The sequence below is a fragment of the Erpetoichthys calabaricus genome, chromosome 4, assembly GCF_900747795.2.
Source record: "Erpetoichthys calabaricus chromosome 4, fErpCal1.3, whole genome shotgun sequence".
NCBI lineage: Eukaryota > Metazoa > Chordata > Cladistia > Polypteriformes > Polypteridae > Erpetoichthys > Erpetoichthys calabaricus.
The window spans coordinates 58,782,247-58,801,975 of NC_041397.2; the positions used below are offsets into that span (position 1 = coordinate 58,782,247).

The window sequence follows — 19,729 nt, forward strand, 5'->3', positions numbered from 1 at the left end:
AAAACCATGTAGAAGTACATGGGAGTGGTGAATCTCTAATTTAAAAAATTTTCAAGATATTAGTAATTAAAATATATTTTCAATTAATGATTACCAGGCTGGACAAACAAAAAATATTTTCTATAAATAAAACCTAATTATTAAAACAAGACAAATTTCTTTTTAAGTAAATAATTGTTTCGACAACAGCTTAAAAATGGTGTTTATTTCAAAGTACAGTAAAACAGACCTCCACAACTCACCTTTACATTTTCATGCACTGCATGAAGTTGAGCTGCTAAAGCAACGAATGTCTCATAAAGTTTCTGCATTGCCAAAGATAGATCTGCAAAAAATGAGACATTAGAGATGTAAACACAACATTTTTGACAGATACTCTTAATTTAAGAAATATCAAATGTGAAATTCAGACCACCATTCATGTGATTTTCTAAAGAAAGAAACATCAATTAACAAAAAGTAGTCAAACAAAAAATCTCCAGCTAAATGTCTTCAAAATAAAATTGCTAAGAAAATCACTAAAACTTAATCAGAAACAAGTCTTACTGACCCACCCAATGAAATGCTTGATCCCAAAGAAGTATTTTGCTAATATGACATCACACTCACGAAGAATAAACAGGCTTTATGTAAATACTATTTAATCTCCACAAAGCAATGTTTAACTGTTTTGATATCCTCCATTTTACCCTGATTAAAACTGCCAAGTGTTGCTGCTCAAAAAATCCTTATACTTGTGGTGCTTTGATTGATTGGCTGCAAATCTAAATTGGGATTATTTTCACTCCATATGACTTGACTGGTGATCCATAAAGGATCAAACCTTTAAAAAAAAACAACTTTTTTTTAAGAATCTTCTTTTCTAAGCTTTAAGGTTATTCAGTTGTAGCAATACTTAACACAAAGTATTAACATAAATGAGGAAGTGCAGGTGTTTAGTTGTCTGAACTTTCTGTAAACAGAGTGCCAACAATCAGATTTTAGAAGAGAAGAAAGGAACTTTGGCTTCTTAAAGAAAGCGGAGTAATAAACTGAGAACAGGAAATCATCCTGTGTATGAAGAGTAACAATAGACGTAAATGTTGACCAGCTGTACTTTAAGTGGGAGAAAAGAGAGACACGTCTTCAGTAAGAATTAAAAGAAGATTGTTTAATGAGTTCAGACCTTTTCATTTTGTCCTTTAATTAAATTGGACACTGCTTGACTGAGTGTGAAGAGTGAGTAAGCTTGTTAGTAGAACACCAGCTCACATTTATAACTAGAAAAATAATAAATGAGAGCTTGCCCTCACTGCTTAGACAATAATAGGCTTGATAGCTTAAAAGCCAGCTTTATGTATGTTACATGTAAACATGTAAAGCATTTTATTCTTGTATTTTCCTGATAACTTATGGGCATTTTATTAGATTTGTGACATGTAATAACGACATAGCATAAAAGTAAACCAAATTTGTGATCAATATCTGCACTAAAATAGCTCACTGGAGTTACCTTATACTGTTTTCCTTTTCCTAAATTTATGACCAAAATATATTTTTTCTAATTTTCCCAACAAAAAAGTAGAGAAAAGGGCACGCAAATAACAATGTTTTTTTTCGAACTCTTTAATGTGATATACAGTAGCTTATTAGAAAGAAAAATATTTAAAGACAGAACAATGACACATAAAATAATGGTAGTTTGATCCAAAAAAAGACAAAACTGAAAGCACCTTTGCTTACAGAGCATGCAGTAAGGTCTATAAAAAAAAAAAAGTTAAAAGTAAATGTTTTACTTTTTTATTAAATGATTAGTTTCTTTTCCATTTTCCCCCTAGTCTTTACATGCTTTATTTCCAATATTCCGGTAAAACTGTGGGAATTCAGCATTTCTGTGGATACCTATGACAAGCTTCCAGTTCTTTTTCTGATCATCATCTATCATAATAATAGAGTACCTAACAGCAAAAAAATTGAGGATACTCCAGCACCTGCCTGTTTTACTCTTAAGTATGGCTGTCAAGCTCTGCTTGCCTCACTGAATTTAATTAGTAGTGAAGGTCTCGCCTCCTGGAACAGCAAATGGGGGGAGGGGGGTTTTATTAGCTTGAGGAGATTCCTGCTAAACATTTATAAAAGACAAAATGATCATCATGGACTACCTTATGTACAGTTAGGTCCATAATTTCTGTACATTACCACAATGAATTTTATATGAAACAACTCAGATGCATTTGAAGTGCAGACTTTCAGCTTTAATTCAGTGGGGTGAACAAAACGATTGCATAAAAATGTGAGGCAACTAAAGCATTTTTTAACACAATCCCTACATTTCAGGGGCTCAAAAGTAATTGGACAAATTAAATAACTGGAAATAAAATGTTCATTTCTAATACTTGGTTGAAAACCCTTTGCTGGGAATGACAGCCTGAAGTCTTGAACTCATGGACATCATCAGATGTTGGGTTTCCTCCTTTTTAATGCTCTGCCAGGCCTTTACTGCAGCGGCTTTCAGTTGCTGTTTGTTTGTGGGCCTTTCTGTCTGAAGTTGAGTCTTCAACAAGTGAAATGCATGCTCAATTGGGTTAAGATCAGGTGACTGACTTGGCCATTCAAGAATTTTCCACTTCTTTGCTTTAATAAACTCCTGGGTTGCTTTGGCTGTATGTTATGGGTCATTGTCCATCTGTATCATGAAACACCACCCAATCAATTTGACTGCATTTAGCTGGATTTGAGCAGACAGTGTTTCTGAACACCTCAGAATTCATTTGGCAACTTCTGTCCTGTGTCACATCATCAATAAACACTAGTGTCCCAGTGCCACTGGCAGCCATGCACGCCCAAGCCATCACACTGCCTCCACTGGGTTTTACAGATGATGTGGTATGCTTTGGACAATGAGCTGTTCCACGCCTTCTCCATACTTTTTTCTTGCCATCATTCTGGTAGAGGTTGATCTTGGTTTCATCTTTCTAAAGAATGTTTTTCCAGAACTCTGCTGGCTTTTTTAGATGTTCTTTAGCAAAGTCCAATCTAGCCTTTCTATTCTTGAGGTTTATGAGTGGCTTGCACCTTGCAGTGCACCCTCTGTATTTACTTTCATGCAGTCTTCTCTTTATGGTAGACTCGGATATGGATACGCCTACCCCCTGGAGAGTGTTGTTCACTTGGTTGGCTGTTGTGAAGGGGTTTTCTCTTCACCATGGAAATGATTCTGCGATCATCCACCACTGTTGTCTTCTGTGGACGTCCAGGTCTTTTTGCGTTGCTGAGTTCACCAGTGCTTGCTTTCTTTCTCAGGATGTACCCAAACTGTAGATTTTGCCACTCGTAATATTGTAGCAATTTCTCGGATGGGTTTTTTCTGTTTTCGTAGCTTAAGGATGGCTTCTTTCACCTGCATGGAGAGCTCCTTTGACCGCATGTTGTCTGTTCACAGCAAAATCTTCCACATGCAAGCACCACACCTCAAATCAACTCCAGGCCTTTTATCTGCTTAATTGATAATGACATAACGACGGACTTGCCCACACCTGCCCATGAAATAGCCTTTGAGTCAACTGTCCAATTACTTTTGAGCCCCTGAAATGAAGGGATTGTGTTAAAAAATGCTTTAGTTGCCTCACATTTTTATGCAACCGTTTTGTTCACCCCACTGAATTAAAGCTGAAAGTCTGCACTTCAACTGCATCTGACTTGTTCCATTTAAAATTCATTGTAGTAATGTACAGAACCAAAATTAGAAAAAAGTTGTCTCTGTCCAAATATTTATGGACCTAACTGTATCTTACAATGTGCCTGTACTGGTAAAAAAAACATCCTGTTCAAAAGGTAACATTGCTTGTTTTACCTGCACTAATTTTGGCATTGTGTTATTCCAGATGTGCTATACAAAGCTGCAGTATTTTAATGATCTGTTTTTGCGATTCACATCCATAATCAGCCTTTCATAATTTTGAATGGTTAGCTTATCTTCATTAGTAAAACTTATACCTAGACGCCTTTACAATGTAGTTTTTTTCTATTGTCTCATGGCTTTGCACATTGATCTACAAATGTACTCAAAGCAGTTTTTTTAACCGCATTTCTTCTGCCTTAAATGTATTGTTTTGCATCTCTGTCCCATTCACTCTGAAACTGAATTAAATAACTGATAGAATTTCAAAAACAATGGACAAACTCCATATGTAGTCAGAATTAAACGTATGTTTATTTTGACAAAGATACAAAGAACAACACTAACCCAGCCACAGGGGATGCACAAGCCAGTGTGTTTCTTCATGCTGGTCCCAAGCCCGGATAAATGGGGAAGGCTACGTCAGGAAGGGCATCCAGCGTAAAATTTTGCCAAATCAATATGCGGACAACAATACAAATTTCCATAACGGATCAGTCGAGCCCCGGGTTAACAACGACCGCCACCAATACTGTTAGCCAACAGGGTGCTGGCGGAAATTGGGCTACTGTTGGCCGAAGAAGGAGAAGAAGAGGGGGGGGAACGTGTCCGGAGGCAGGAGGAGAAGAGGAAGGTAAAGAGAGTGGAACTGAGGGTAGGAACTTTGAATGTTGGCAGTATGACTGGTATGGGGAGAGAGTTAGCAGATATGATGGAGAGAAGGAAGGTTGATATATTGTGCGTGCAAGAGACTAAATGGAAGGGGAGTAAGGCCAGGTGGATTGGAGATGGATTCAAATTGTTCTATCATGGTGTGGATGGGAGGAGAAATGGGGTAGGGGTTATTCTGAAGGAACAGTATGTCAAGAGTGTTTTGGAGGTAAAAAGAGTGTCAGACAGTAATGATTATGAAGATGGAAACTGAAGGTATGATGATGAATGTTGTTAGTACATATGCACCACAAGTTAGGTGAGCAATGGAGGAGAATGAAGATTTTTGAGTGAGTTGGATGAAGTGATGAACTGTGTACCCAAGAGACAGAAAGTGAAGACTGGAGCCGATTTCAATGGACATGTTGGTGAAGGGAACAGAGGAGACGAGGAGGTGATGGGTAGGAATGGTGTTAAGAGAGGAATGAAGAAGGTCAGAGGATAGTGGATTTTGCCAAAAGGATGGACACGGCTGTGGTGAATACCTATTTTAGGAAGAGGGAGGAACATAGGGTGACGTACAAAAGTGGAAGAAGATGCACACAGATAGATTACATCCTTTGCAGAAGACTCAATCTGAAGGAGATTGAAGACTGAAAAGTGGTGGCAGGGGAAAGTGTAGTTAAGCAGCATAGGATGGTGGTCTATAGGATGACGTTGGAGATCAAGAAGAGGAAGAGAGTGAGGGCAGAGCAAAAGATCAAATGGTAGAAGTTGAAAAGGGAAGACTGCAAGGTTGAGTTTAGGGAGGAGGTAAGACAGGCACTGAAGAGTTACCAGACAGTTGGGCAACTACAGCAGATGTAGTAAGGGTGACAGCAAGAAGGGTGCTTGGTGCTACATCTGGACAGAGGAAGGAGGAAAAGGAAACCTGGTGGTGGAATGGGGAAGTACAGGAGAGTATACAGAGGAAGAGGATGGCAAAGAAGAAGTGGGATAGTCAGAGAGATGTGGAAAGTATAAAAGAGTACAAGGAGATAAGGCACAAGGTGAAGAGAGAGGTGGCGAAGGCTAAAGAATAGGAATATGATGAGGTATATGAGAGGTTGGACACTAAGGAGGGAGAAAAGGACATGTACCGACTGGCTAGACAGAGGGACCGAGCTGAGAAAGATGTGCAGCAGGTTAGGGTGATAAAGGATAAAAATGGAAACATTCACACGCGAGGTGAGCATGTTGAGTAGATGGAAAGAGTACTTTGAGAGGTTGATGAATGAAGAGAGAGAGAGAGAGAGAGAAGGTTGGATGATGTGGAGATAGTGAATCAGGAAGTGCAACGGATTAGCAAGGAGGAAGTAAGGACAGACAGACAGACACTTTATTAATCCCAAGGGGAAATTCACATACTCCAGCAGCAGCATACTGATAAAAAACAATATTAGTGATAAAAATGCAGGTAAAACAGACAATAACTTTGTATAACGTTAACCCCCCCCCCCGGGTGGAATTGAAGAGTCGCATAATGTGGGGGAGGAACGATCTCCTCAGTCTGTCAATGGAACAGGACATTGACAGCAGTCTGTCGCTGAAGCTGCTCCTCTGTCTGGAGATGACACTATTTAGTGGATGCAGTGGATTCTCCATGATTGACAGGAGCCTGCTCAGCATCTGTCGCTCTGCCACAGATGTCAAACTGTCCAGCTCCATGCCTACAATAGAGTCTGCCTACCTCATCAGTTTGTCCAGGTGTGAGGCGTCCTTTATGCTGCCTCCCCAGCACACCACTACATAGAAGAGGGCACTCGCCACAACTGTCTGATAGAACATCTGCAGCATCTTATTGCAGATGTTGAAGGATGCCAGCCTTCTAAGGAAGTATAGTCGGCTCTGTCCTCTCTTGCACAGAGCATCAGTATTGGCAGTCCAGTCCAATTTATCATCCAGCTGCACTCTCAGGTATTTATAGGTCTGCACCCTCTGCACACAGTCACCTCTGATGATCACGGGGTCCAGGAGGGGCCTGGGCCTCCTAAAATCCACCACTAGCTCCTTGGTTTTGCTGGTGTTCAGGTGTAGGTGGTTTGAGTCGCACCATTTAACAAAGTCCTTGATTAGGTTCCTATACTCCTCCTCCTGCCCACTCCTAATGCAGCACACGATTGCAGTGTCATCAGCAAACTTTTGCACATGGCAGGACTTCGAGTTGTATTGGAAGTCCGATGTATATAGGCTGAACAGGACCGGAGAAAGTACAGTCCCCTGCGGTGCCCCTGTGTTGCTGAGCACAATGTCAGACCTGCAGTTCCCAAGATGCACATACCGAGGTCTGTCTGTAAGATAGTCCACAATCCATGCCACCAGGTATGAATCTACTCCCATCTCTGTCAGCTTGTCCCTAAGGAGCAGAGGTTGGATGGTGTTGAAGGCGCTAGAGAAGTCCAGAAACATAATTCTTACAGCACCACTGCCTCTGTCCAAGTGGGAGAGGGATTGGTTGTAGCATGTAGATGATGGCATCCTCCGCTCCTACCTTCTCCTGGTATGCAAACTGCAGAGGGTCAAGGGCGTGGCATACCTGTGGCCTCAGGTGGTGAAGCAGCAGCCGCTCCATGGTCATCACATGCGACGTCAGAGCAACAGGCCAGAAGTCATTCAGCTCACTAGGACACAATACCTTTGGGACTGGGGTGATGCAAGATGTTTTCCAAAGCCTCGGGATTCTCCCCTGTTCCAGGCTCAGGTTGAAGATGTGCTGTAGAGGACTCCCCAGCTTCAGCGCACAGGCCTTCAACAGTTGTGGCGATACTCCATCTGGACCCACTGCTTTGCTGGCATGAAGTCTCCTCAGCTCTCTACTTACCTGGGCTGCTGTAATTGTGGGTGGGTGGAAGGGGGGGGAACTCTCTCCTATGCTGGTATCAGTAGAAGGATGGGTGGAGGGTGCAGTACTCCGATGTAAGAGTGGGTTAGGGTGGTCAAACCTGTTAAAGGAGTGGTTCATCTGGTTTGCTCTCTCCACGTGTCTCTCGATGGTGGCACCCCACTTCGAGCTGCAGCCAGTGATGATCTTCATCCAATCCGACACTTCCTTCATGCTGTTATTCTGCAACTTCTGATCCAGCTTTCTCCTGCATTGCTCCTTCACCACCCTGAGCTGGACTCGGAGTTCCTTCTGCACGCGCTTGAGCTCATACTGATCACCGCCTTTAAAAGCCCTTTTCTTCTGGTTCAAAAGGCCCTTGATGTTACTTGTAATCCATGGCTTGTTGTTAGCATAGCAGCGTACTGTTCTTACTGGAATTACAATGTCCATACTGAAGTTGATGTAGTCAGTAGTGCAGTCAACAACCTCCTCAATGTTCTCACTATATGATCCCTGCAGAATATCCCAGTCTGTAGTTCCAAAGCAGTCTCTCAGAGCCTGATCTGCCTCAGAGCACCACTTCCTGAATGAGCACGTGGTTGTAGGTAGCTCCCTCACTCTTGGTTTGTAGTGAGGCTGAAGCAGAACCAGGTTATGATCTGCTTTCCCAAGCACAGGAAGCGGGGTGGCACTGTACGAGTCATTAACGTTTGCATACAGGAGGTCAATAGTCCTATTTCCCCGGGTGTTACAATCCACATACTGGGAGAAGGCAGGTAATGTTTTGTCCAGTGTCACATGGTTAAAGTCTCCAGCTATTAGCACAAGCGCCTCGGGGTGCAGCGTTTGCAGTTTAGCAACAGCAGAATGGATGATGTCACTTGCTATCTCCACATCCACCCGAGGAGGGATGGAAACAATAACAACAATGACATGTCCAAACTCTATGGGCAAGTAATAGGGATGCAAACTTACGGCCAACAGTTCGATGTCCCTGCAGCAAGAGGAGATTTTTACGTTTACATGTCCAGAGTTGCACCATCTTGTATTCACATAGACAGCGAGTCCTCCTCCTTTCTGCTTCCTGCAGGTATTTGCGTCTCTGTCCGCTCTAACTGTGCTAAACCCAGGTAGCTCCACGTTAGCATCTGGGATGTTAGTTGTTAACCAAGTTTCACAAAAACACAACAAACTGCATTCTCTGTAGGTCCTGACATTTTTCACCAGCGCGGCTAGTTCATCGATCTTATTTGGTAGTGAGTTCACATTTCCCAGGATCACAGAGGGCACCGAAGGTTTGTAATGCCACTTTAGCTTAGCTCCGGCTCTGCTGCCACGATACCACCTTCTTACCTCATCAGGTAAATAGGGAACCACACCGGCGCGGGCATTTGTTCTCAGCGCTTGAAGTTGACTACCTGAATAAACAAGTCTCGGCATGTAAAAATCCATGTCTAAGTAGTAAAAACTTTAGTTTAATCCTAATTGTGAAAACGGAACCTATGTAATTTGAGATATATTTAGTAAGTGTATTTGCAGAATTAAATGCAGCAGAGCAAACACACTTTTATATTTACAGAATTAAACGCAGCAGAGTAAACACACTTTAAGGAATATATTCATGTTGCTACTAATCATGCCAAAATAAAACGCACAGCAGTAGTAATGGACTATATGATTATGATCATACAATATTTAAAATATTTGGTAAACCTAAGTGCTACAACAAAATTACAATCCAGATTTACATGATAAAGTTTGAGATTTTAGCGAACCCCGGATATTTCAAACAAGCTCATTACTGCATTGGAATACTGTGTAATTGACGATGTAGGTAAACTGTTTAAATATGAACATTTATTAACCACAAACAGCACATGAAAGACCCTTTACAGTATTTTTTAAATTATTTTTTGAAGGCATAACCAAGAATTGGAATGGCTGACTGGTATGCAGTATCTCCCCAATAATGCAAATTTCTTATTTAAGCACTATGTAGCGGATTTAATCTTATTTTAAAAGTGGTATTCTAAATAAGAAAGACAGAAATAAAAATATATTGTAGCATCAAAAGTAAATTACCGAAGAATTTACCTTGAGGTGTTATATGAGAGCTGTTGGCTTGAGTGGTAAGATGATTTTCAAGTTCTTCTATCTGCTGTCGATACTGTTGCAACTGTACCTCAAATTGTTCTACAAGTGCTCTAAAATAGCTGCAAAGAATAATATTCATCACTTTATTATAGGTAACAACATTCATACTTTTACATTGGCTCATGCAAAGAAACTAATTTCTTATACTCAAATCAGATGTAGTTTTCCCTCAATCCATAAGAAGATCCAACCACTGATGACCACTTTTCAGAACAGTTTACTATTATTAACATGTCATCTTCACTTTACATTGTAACATGTTGATAAAGGATCTCCTTATAAATCATCAAGTAAATACTTAATGTTTTGTGATTGTATTCCACAAGAAGAAGTGCTCTACCAATGCTAGTTCGGAGCTTTAGTGAGACAGAAACCTAGCTATGAATAATGCTGACTAGTGCTACAGCTCCCAAAAGAAAGGACTTCGTACACTGAAAAGTAACAGACCACAACAACAGAAATATTTTTTCATGTCTTAATGTGGATGGTGGCAGAACAAAAGGTCAGCAAATCTATACATTCTATGCAAATATCTATACAATCTGTAAAATAATCTCAATGGACATCTTCACTAATCAATAAAAACAATTTCCAATTTAGCTAAAAATTTGAAATTTGGCAGGACTGTACATCTAAGGCAGTAGTTTTTTCAAAAAAGGACATTTTGATTAATCAACTTTTAGGCTTTAAAAAAAATAAATAAATAAAATAAAAAAATAAAATAAAACACACACACCAAATCTCACACCAAATCTGAAAAATGCCTTGACAGATTTGATTGAAATTTGATGACTCTATAGAAAAAAAAGACATTAACCAAGACAGGTTTTTAAAATTTGTTAGTATGTCTTTAAAAATGCTCTAAAAAGTAGGAAAATCTATCACACCATTTCCTCTCACCTTAGTCTTACCTGCAACCAGGTAGAAATGCTGAAGAGAGGACTACAATTTCCATCATCCAATGCACAACTCCAAACAATTTCATTATGCTCAAAAAAAGCTGATTAAAACAGCTTGTCAAAGGTAGTAACTGCTGCTTTTTCTCTCTGCCAATTTTGGATAAAAATTCCTCTCTCACCAGAATCCCTGAACCTAAGAAAAAAAAGTTGTAATCCTGGGCCACTTTAAATTCCCTTGCACCTTCTAATCAGCATCTTTGTTTTACAAGCATGTCAAGCAGCATCAGTAGACCCGCACCCCCCCAAACCAGATGAAGTTCTCCCAACTCAAGTCTGTTTCTCTGGATGTGAATTGACTGGAACTGTATAGGGTAAATAATATATCATTTGGAACACATGCATTTCATATGTGTTCCGTGTCTACGACGATCTGGGTAAAAGTAGGATGATAGGAAATGTGAGGCAAGAAATGCTGAACACAGAACTGAAACAGAAACTTTCTGCATATTATAGAATTAATGACAAAATGTTGACATGAAGTGTATACGTAATGTGTGAAGACTTAAGTCCAAATATCAAATAAACACTTTCACAAAATTTATAAGTGTAACAAAACAAGTGCACTTTTATTCAAGAATATAACCGAAGAAAAAGAAATTGGTTAGAGGATGATGGTGACACGTCTGCTTGGCTGGTACAGAGGAAAGAACTGCTGTCTCATAATCAAGAGGTTGCAGGTTCAATTCTGAGTCCTCCCTGAATTTACCTTTTTGAGTAGTGAGCTGCTCTTATTGTTACTATTATAGAATAAAAACATGCATTTGACTTGAGTCTATAACAGCCGGTGTAAATTTACTTGTAAAGGTTAGTGTTTTAATTTTTTTTTTTTTTTTTTTTTAATTCACTTTTATTCTCAGTCACATTCACACTTCCCCCAATCTGACACTGTTAGTTTTCAAATAAAGACGTGGTATAACAGAGGTGAACTCAGATGAGGATTCTACTTCAGACAAAGAGATGTTTCTTGCAGGGAGTGCTTCTGTTCTCTTTCTTCTCTTTCACTCGTTTTGTTGCACTTAAATTTACTGAAAGTGTTTATTTGATATTTGGACTTCAGTCTTCACACATTATACACTTCATGTCAAAATGTTGTCATTAGTACTATAATATGCAAAAAGTTTGTTTTAGTACTGATGTTCACATTTTTTGCATCGCATTTCCTGTCATCCTACATTTACCCAGATCGTTGGAGACACGGAACACATGTGAAATGAATGTGTTCCAAATAACAATATATTTATCGTATACAATTCAAGGCACCTCACACCCAGATAAACATACTTGAACTGGGAGAACTTTTTTTCTGTCTTGAGCTATGTGTGTGGGGGATGGGATAGCAGGCTGTTTGATGCCACTGCTGATCGACACATTTCCAAAACAAAGATGCTGATGAGGCGGTGTGATGGAATTTAATGTGGCCCGGGATTAAGACTTTACTTATAGGCTTCAGGGATTCAAGTGTTAATGGATGGAGCCAAGTCACGTCTCAACAGAATGAAGCATTATTTTTTTTTGCAAAGCTGATTGATATATTGGTTTTCAGAATGTGATTAGAAGAGAACAGGAAAGTGCTTTTGAGGGAGTAAAAGTAATTAGTCACTTTTGATTTTTTTGTTGGTAGACACTGGATACGGAGGTAGTATTCATTTCAGGTTTTGGTGCTAATGGAGAGTTTAAAACATCTTTGTAATATTATCAAATCCCACTTTAATCTTTATTCTGCTTGAATATCTTTCACAACATACCACCAGGAAAAGCTGGGTAACAAAGCTTATCACCAATAATTTGTTCTTTAACAGTTTATACAATTCTCAAGCACACCCACAGGTTTTTAATCAATCCTGGCAGATCTGTTCTTGAACATTACTGATGTCATGCAAGGTAGTGTAATAGACACAACCCTGATTAAGGATCTTCTCTATGCATTTCAGAAGATCACTGTACATAATCTTGAAGGTAACTAAAATCCTTAAGTACTACGAACTACATTTTTATTTTTCCTTTACATACAAGTAGAGGGTTACTTAAAATTGGTGTTTGCCCCTTCCATCGTGCTCAAAATTTCATTCAATTATACCTAAGCTTTCTGAATTCTATGATTTCAGAGCATGAGACTATGGATGCTTATTTAACTCATGAAAATTACTTTATGAGCTGAAATCTTATTTTATTGTACATAATGTACTCCATGTTATCTTCTTTGTAAGTAAGATGACAGCATGGCAGATGAATCACGTCTACAATCTGAGTGAAAAGTACTCCTTTCGCATTCCAAATGGAAATTTGTTTACAGAAAATAAGCTATTCAGCCAAAAATAATATTGTTAACATTTCAAGAAGTGTTTCCAAACTACGCATATCATGCATAAAACTGCACTGATATACAAAGGTACTATGTTTAATAATGTGTCACTGTACAAACGTTTGGCATATATTGCATGCAATAGTTAAACCAACTCAATTTTGAAACACGAGACTGAAGCATCTTTGCAAACTTTTTGACCCAACCACAGAGCAACACAATGAAACTTCAAAATCTGTGAGCACTATCCCATTTCAAAAAGAGCAGAAAGAAATGCTGGAATCGATTGCAAAAGTGTCAGCAAGGGATACACTGGCTCTCAGCTATGTGGAAAATAGGGACTTTGTAAAACTAAAATCCTATTCTACGGCAGAGTTTGAGGTTCCCTCCTGGAAAAACCATCAGTAAGAGGGAAGAACATCATATTATGTACAGTCAGAATGGCTTGACAGCAGATACACACTCAAGTAAAATGATTTCATAGCATAATGACACTTTGTGCTAAGCATTACTTGTGAAAAAATACACGGGGGTGGGGAATGAGAGAGAGAGAACTTGATAAACAGATGCTACATGTTGTGTGTTGTTGGTGCCTGTATGCTCAGTACATATCAAGCATTTCCTGTCATTTTGAATAGCTACCTACATGTCAAATACATGCAAAACAGTATTCCCTATTTGGAGTGCAGTTTCTAAGGGTGAGAAATACTTTTTTGAGATTATGGTGATTTGAATCATTGAACCAAAGGAATAAATATCACCATTGACAATTCATGACAAACAAGTTACTTGATAAAAAAAGTTCAGGCTGCTATGCTCAAACAAAGAAGGGGAGGCCGCCATCACGTGAAAGGCAGCACAAGAAATTGACAAGGCACAGGTGTGTAAAGCTTCAGTGCTATGTATGCTGAAATGCTCAAAAATGACTACAGGAATCTGCACAGACTGCTTTGTGATTAGCTAACTTGCCACTTGCATATTTCATTGTAAGGTATGCAAGTATGGCTGTAAATTAAACTATTCACACAAAGAAATATTAGTTTCTACTGTTATTTTATGGGCCGAGAAAAAGGAAAAGCGTTGTTTTGCTTGTCACAAATAAATGCCGTAGCAGATTTATGTATAGCAGTAGCACAGATTTTACAATTTTATTAATTGAAAATGTATACTAACAATTTAATTGAAAATATACAATTTGACAAACATCATCTTGTTTACGTGACATTAACTTATTTAGGTTATACGTAGTTTCTGGTAGTGCTGGGCGGTATACCGGTTCATACAGAAAAACGTTTTTTTTTTTTATGATATGGATTTTTCTTATACTGCAACACCGGTTTAAATTGCCTAAACGACGTTCGGAACGTGGCGCAGCGGGAAACTGTTCAAGTGGGGACCTTTTTCACTGCTACACTGCTAAACACAGATTTGTTGCACTAGGGCTCTTTTTCACTGCTACACCACCAAATAGTGGGCGGTAGCATAGGTATGCTGCGCGGTGAAAATGGACAGAGAGCCGAAAAAAAGCAGTCACGTCTGTCGCCTGGAGATGCTTTAGTTTTAAAAGGTCAGATGTGTAAATACTGTTTCTATACTACTGGATAATACTGCAAGCCAAGCTGTACTTGTTTTATTTGTTTTCAATACAGTGTAATGTACCTGGGTACTGTGTAATAGTGTGATGACATTTTGACTTTATTCTCGACATTTCCACTTTAATCTTGACGCTTATGACGAGAATATATTCTTTTGACTTTATTCTCGTAATTTGTCATTAAAGTAGAACATCATAAACTAAACTTCATCATAAAATGAATATTTAATTTACTAGATTTTCTCAAACCCCGTCATAAGTTATATAGCACATTAAATGCTTTGTGTTAAGTGATTCGTTCAGAAATGGGCGCAACTCTGAATGGATGGCATAATTAAACATGTATAACGAAGATATTTTTAAAGTTCTGAACAATCCATGGGCTAAGTTTATAACTAGTTTATTTTCACAAAGACGTTTATCGTGTGGTGATTGGTTATGTGGTGAAAGAAAAAGGAAGAATAGGAACTGGGGTTTTGGTAGCCTACGTCAGATAGAGACAGCATGCATGCAATAAAGATAGCCTGCTCAGAAGAACATGCATTGAATTCTGTGTTCGTGTCTCCGACCAGCAGATCACAAACCCAACATTTACACAATATTTAAGTTAAACCTGTGCGATAGCTATTCATACATCCAGTTTTTTGGAGCCTCGTCACACCTGCCATAAAGTTCTCTACACTGAACATACACCTGGGGACCCCTTACTGCGAGGGAGCAGCACTACCGCCTCACTACCGTGCATGTGTAATACCTGCTTTAATGCATTTCATCATGAAAATGATATCAAGTATTTATCTTAGCATTCTAAATTTTCAGAAAGCAGGAAAATCATGAAGTGAATGGATCATGTATGGTGATCGCTGTCTTCTCTTAGTGCGGAGGAAGTCAGTTTAAGAAGCGTACTGATTAACCACTGGGTCGGGGAACGTAACACAAAGCATTTAACGTGCTGCATTAATTTATGACGGGGTAAATTAAGTAATTGATTAAACATTAATTTTAGGAAGAAGTTTAGTTTACGACATTCTACTTTAATTATGAAGTAAACTATGAGAATAAAGTGGAAATGTCGACTTTAATCTCGACATAAACGGCGAGAATAAAGTGGAAATGTTGACTTTGTTCTCGACATATAGTTTGTTTTTTTCTTCCCAGTATAGCTTAGCTTGAAGCAAGGTCCATATTAATGCAGTTTGCCTAAATGATGGTTCAGCTGGTAAAGATGTCATGACCAAGTTGCACTTGTTGTATTTTATTTTAATTTGGTGAATACTGTGTAATGCACCTGGGCTTGAAGTCTTGAAGTAATAGTGCAACTATCAGTAATAATACTATTATTTATTTTATTATTATTATTTATTAGTTTAAATATTATGCAGTTTAATGATGATAAAGTTGTTTAAAAAGTCACTTTAACGTGTCAGTGGACAGAGATTGTTAACATTAACAGAAAGTGTAGTTGGTTTACAAAAAATATTTACTATTTATTCCTTTTCTAAGACATATTCGGTGCAATACAATTTTTGACAAGCACTTCTGGATATTTTACTAAGTCTAAATGCCTCTTTGTATGGTTGAAAATATGTTGTCAAAATTATAGTTTGTTTTTGCAAAATTTGTTCAATAAAAAGGTTCTATATTTTGACTGCATCTGTCATGCAATTTGATACCATCTCCATTAGTGCCACCCCCTTGAAAACTATCACTTTATGGGGCAATGCAAAACTGTATTAATACTTGTGTGCACATTAAAATGTTTTTTTTTTGTACAATGTACAATACTCTTGACAGTGGAATAGGTTATTCTTAGCCAGTAATTGCAGTGGAAAATGTGGTTAACATCCACTCATGCATGGGGAAAAAAATACCGTTGAATACCGTGAAACCGGGATAATTTTGAAAAATACCGTGATATAGAATTTTGGTCATACCGCCCACCCCTAGTTTCTGGCGTGCAGGGCAGTAGGTATGCACCTATGTGGATGCAGAGTTGATGGGCCATTAGTGAGAACTAAAAAGATGTTACCTGCCGTAGCACTGGTAGTCACTGTACCTACAAAATGAGAGGCAGTTTTACTGCTAAGCTCGTTGTTGCAGGTATAAGTTGCGTTTAATAGTAATTGAAGCCGTTTCAAAGTAACAAATTATTTCTATAAAGTGTCTAAATGAATGCAGCATCATAGAAAAAACATGTCCATGTAGTAAATAACTTACTCTGATGGGGTTGTATTTTCATGTTGAAGACCTGGAGGTGTCTTTTGTGTTCGAAGTGCAATATCAGCATTCTTTAACTCCTACAGACGACCAAAACAAAAAACAAAAAAACAAAACACAATAGGTCAACCCATGATACAAAATAGCTTTATACATAAACTCCGATGTAAGCATGTGGTGGTAGATGCTAATTTACAGCTCGAAATCCTGTTACTTAAAGAGAAACCACATAATCATTACAACTAAACACAGCCCATTACTAAAGGAAATCTACAAAATAATTACCTTGCTTAGCTCACAAGAACTATAAAATGTCAAAATGCTAAAATACTGTATTAAGTGAATTCATGTAACAAGATTTAAAAAACAGGTTTTAGAAAGGCAATACACTGACAGAACAAAATTACCTCATTTGTAATATTTATTGTCAACCTTGAAACAAGACATATGATAATCTACTCATATATAGTATAGTAAATATAAATATAAAAGTGCAACATTTTCTGCAACGATTTTATGTCACACTTTAAATGAGGCTTATTTTAAAACCTTCATATATATATATATATATATATATATATAAGGCAGCACGGTGGCGCAGTGGGTAGCGCTGCTGCCTCGCAGTTGGGGGATCTGGGGACCTGGGTTCGATTCCCTGGTCCTCCCTGCGTGGAGTTTGCATGTTCTCCCCATGTCTGTGTGGGTTTCCTCCGGGCGCTCCGGTTTCCTCCCACAGTCCAAAGACATGCAGGTTAGGTGGATTGGCGATTCTAAATTGACCCTAGTGTGTGCTTGGTGTGTGGGTGTGTTTGTGTGTCCCCTGCGGTGGGTTGGCACCCTGCCCAGGATTGTTTCCTGCCTTGTGCCCTGTGTTGGCTGGGATTGGCTCCAGCAGACCCCCGTGACCCTGTGTTCGGATTCAGCGGGTTGGAAAATGGATGAAAATGGATATATATATATATATCCACCTTATCGTGGTGGAGGGGTTTGCGTGTCCCAATGATCCTAGGAGCTCTGTTGTCCGGGGCTTTATGCCCCTGGTAGGGCCACCCAAGGCAAACTGGTCCTAGGTGAGGGATGAGACAAAGTGCGGTTCAACAAAACCTCCATGATGAATACAAAATTTGGACAGCGTTTTCCCTCGCCCGGACGCGGGTCACCGGGGCCCCCCTCTGGAGCCAGGCCTGGAGGTGGGGCTCGATGGCGAGCGCCTGGTGGCCGGGCTTGCACCCATGGGGCTCGGCCGGGCACAGCCCGAAGAGGCAACGTGGGTCCCCCTTCCCATGGGCTCACCACCTATGGGAGGGGCCAAGGAGGTCGGGTGAAGTGTGAGTTGGGTAGTGGCCGATCCTCGGCTGGCTCTTGGGACGTGGAATGTCACCTCTCTGAAGGGGAAGGAGCCTAAGCTAGTGCGCGAGGTTGAGAGGTTCCGGCTAGATATAGTCGGGCTCACCTCGATGCACAGCTTGGACTCTGGAACCAATCTCCTTGAGAGGGGCTGGACTCTGTACCACTCTGGAGTTGCCCCCGGTGAGAGGCGCTGAGCGGGTGTGGGCATACTTATTGCCCCCCCGACTTGTAGCCTATACATTGGGGTCTACCCCGGTGGACGAGAGGGTAGCCTCCCTCCGCCTTCGGGTGGGGGGACGGGTCCTAACTGTTGTTTGTGCGTATGCACCGAACAGCAGTTCGGAGTACCCACCCTTTTTGGAGTCCCTGGAGGGGGTGCTGGAGGGCACACCTTCTGGGGACTCCCTCGTACTGCTGGGAGACTTCAATGCTCACGTGGGCAATGACAGTGAGACCTGGAAGGGCGTGATTGGGAGGAATGGCCCCCCCGATCTAAACCCGAGTGGTGTTTTGTTATTGGACTTCTGTGCTCATCATGGATTGTCCATAACGAACACCATGTTCAAGCATAGGGGTGTTCATATGTGCACTTGGCACCAGGACACCCTAGGCCTCAGTTCGATGATCGACTTTGTGGTCGTGTCGTCAGACTTGCGGCCACATGTCTTGGACACTCGGGTGAAGAGAGGGGCGGAGCTGTCAGCTGATCACCACCTGGTGGTGAGTTGGCTCCGATGGTGGGGGAGGATGCCGGTCAGGCCTGGTAGGCCCAAACGTGTTGTGAGGGTCTGCTGGGAACGTCTGGCAGAGCCCCCTGTCAGAAGTAGTTTCAACTCCCACCTCCGGCAGAACTTCGACTATGTCCCGAGGGAGGTGGGGGACACTGAATCCGAATGGGCCATGTTCCGTGCCTCTATTGTTGAGGCGGCTGACAGGAGCTGTGGCCGTAAGGTAGTCGGTGCCTGTCATGGCGGCAATCCCCGAAACCCGTTGGTGGACACCAGCGGTGAAGGATGCTGTCAAGCTGACGAAGGAAGCCTACCGGTCCCTTTTGTCCTGTGGGACTCTGGAGGCAGCTGATAGGTACTGGCAGGCCAAGCGGAATGCGGCTTCTGTGGTTGCTGAGGCAAAAACTCGGGCATGGGAGGAGTTTGGGGAGGCCATGGAGAACGACTTTCAGATGGCTTCGATGAGATTCTGGTCCACTGTCCGGCGTCTCAGGAGGGGGAAGCAGTGCAGTGTCAATACTGTGTATGGTAGGGATGGTGCGCTGCTGACCTCGACTCGAGACGTTGTGGGTCGGTGGGGGGAGTACTTCGAAGACCTCCTCAATCCCACTAACATGCCTTCCAATGAGGAAGCAGAGTCTGGGGACTCAGAGGTGGGCTCCCCCATCTCTGGGACTGAGGTCACCGAGGTGGTCAAAAAACTCCTTGGTGGCAGGGCCCCGGGGGTGGATGAGATACGCCCGGAGTTCCTCAAGGCTCTGGATGTTGTAGGGCTGTCTTGGTTGACACGTCTCTGCAACATCTCATGGACATCAGGGACAGTGCCTCTGGATTGGCAGACTGGGGACTTTAAGAAGGGGGACCGGAGGGTGTGTTCCAACTACAGAGGGATCACACTCCTCAGCCTCCTTGGAAAAGTCTATTCGGGGGTTCTGGAGAGGAGGGTCCGTCGGATAGTTGAACCTCAGATTCAGGAGGAACAGTGTGGTTTTTGTCCTGGTCGCGGAACAATGGACCAGCTCTACACCCTTAGC

At 40.9% G+C, this 19,729-nt stretch overlaps 1 protein-coding gene across 3 annotated transcripts in view; it reads right to left on the bottom strand.

The window, feature by feature from the left end:
• Positions 1-19,729, bottom strand: part of nup58 (nucleoporin 58) — a 129,615-nt gene that overhangs the window by 36,895 nt on the left and 72,991 nt on the right. For all 3 annotated transcript variants that reach the window (XM_051926391.1, XM_051926389.1, XM_051926390.1), the window contains 3 exons: positions 16,618-16,697; positions 9,486-9,604; positions 243-325 (listed from right to left, as the gene is read on the bottom strand). In XM_051926391.1, coding sequence (XP_051782351.1) covers positions 243-325; positions 9,486-9,604; positions 16,618-16,697 — 282 coding nt within the window. The remainder of the gene's footprint in view (positions 1-242; positions 326-9,485; positions 9,605-16,617; positions 16,698-19,729) is intronic.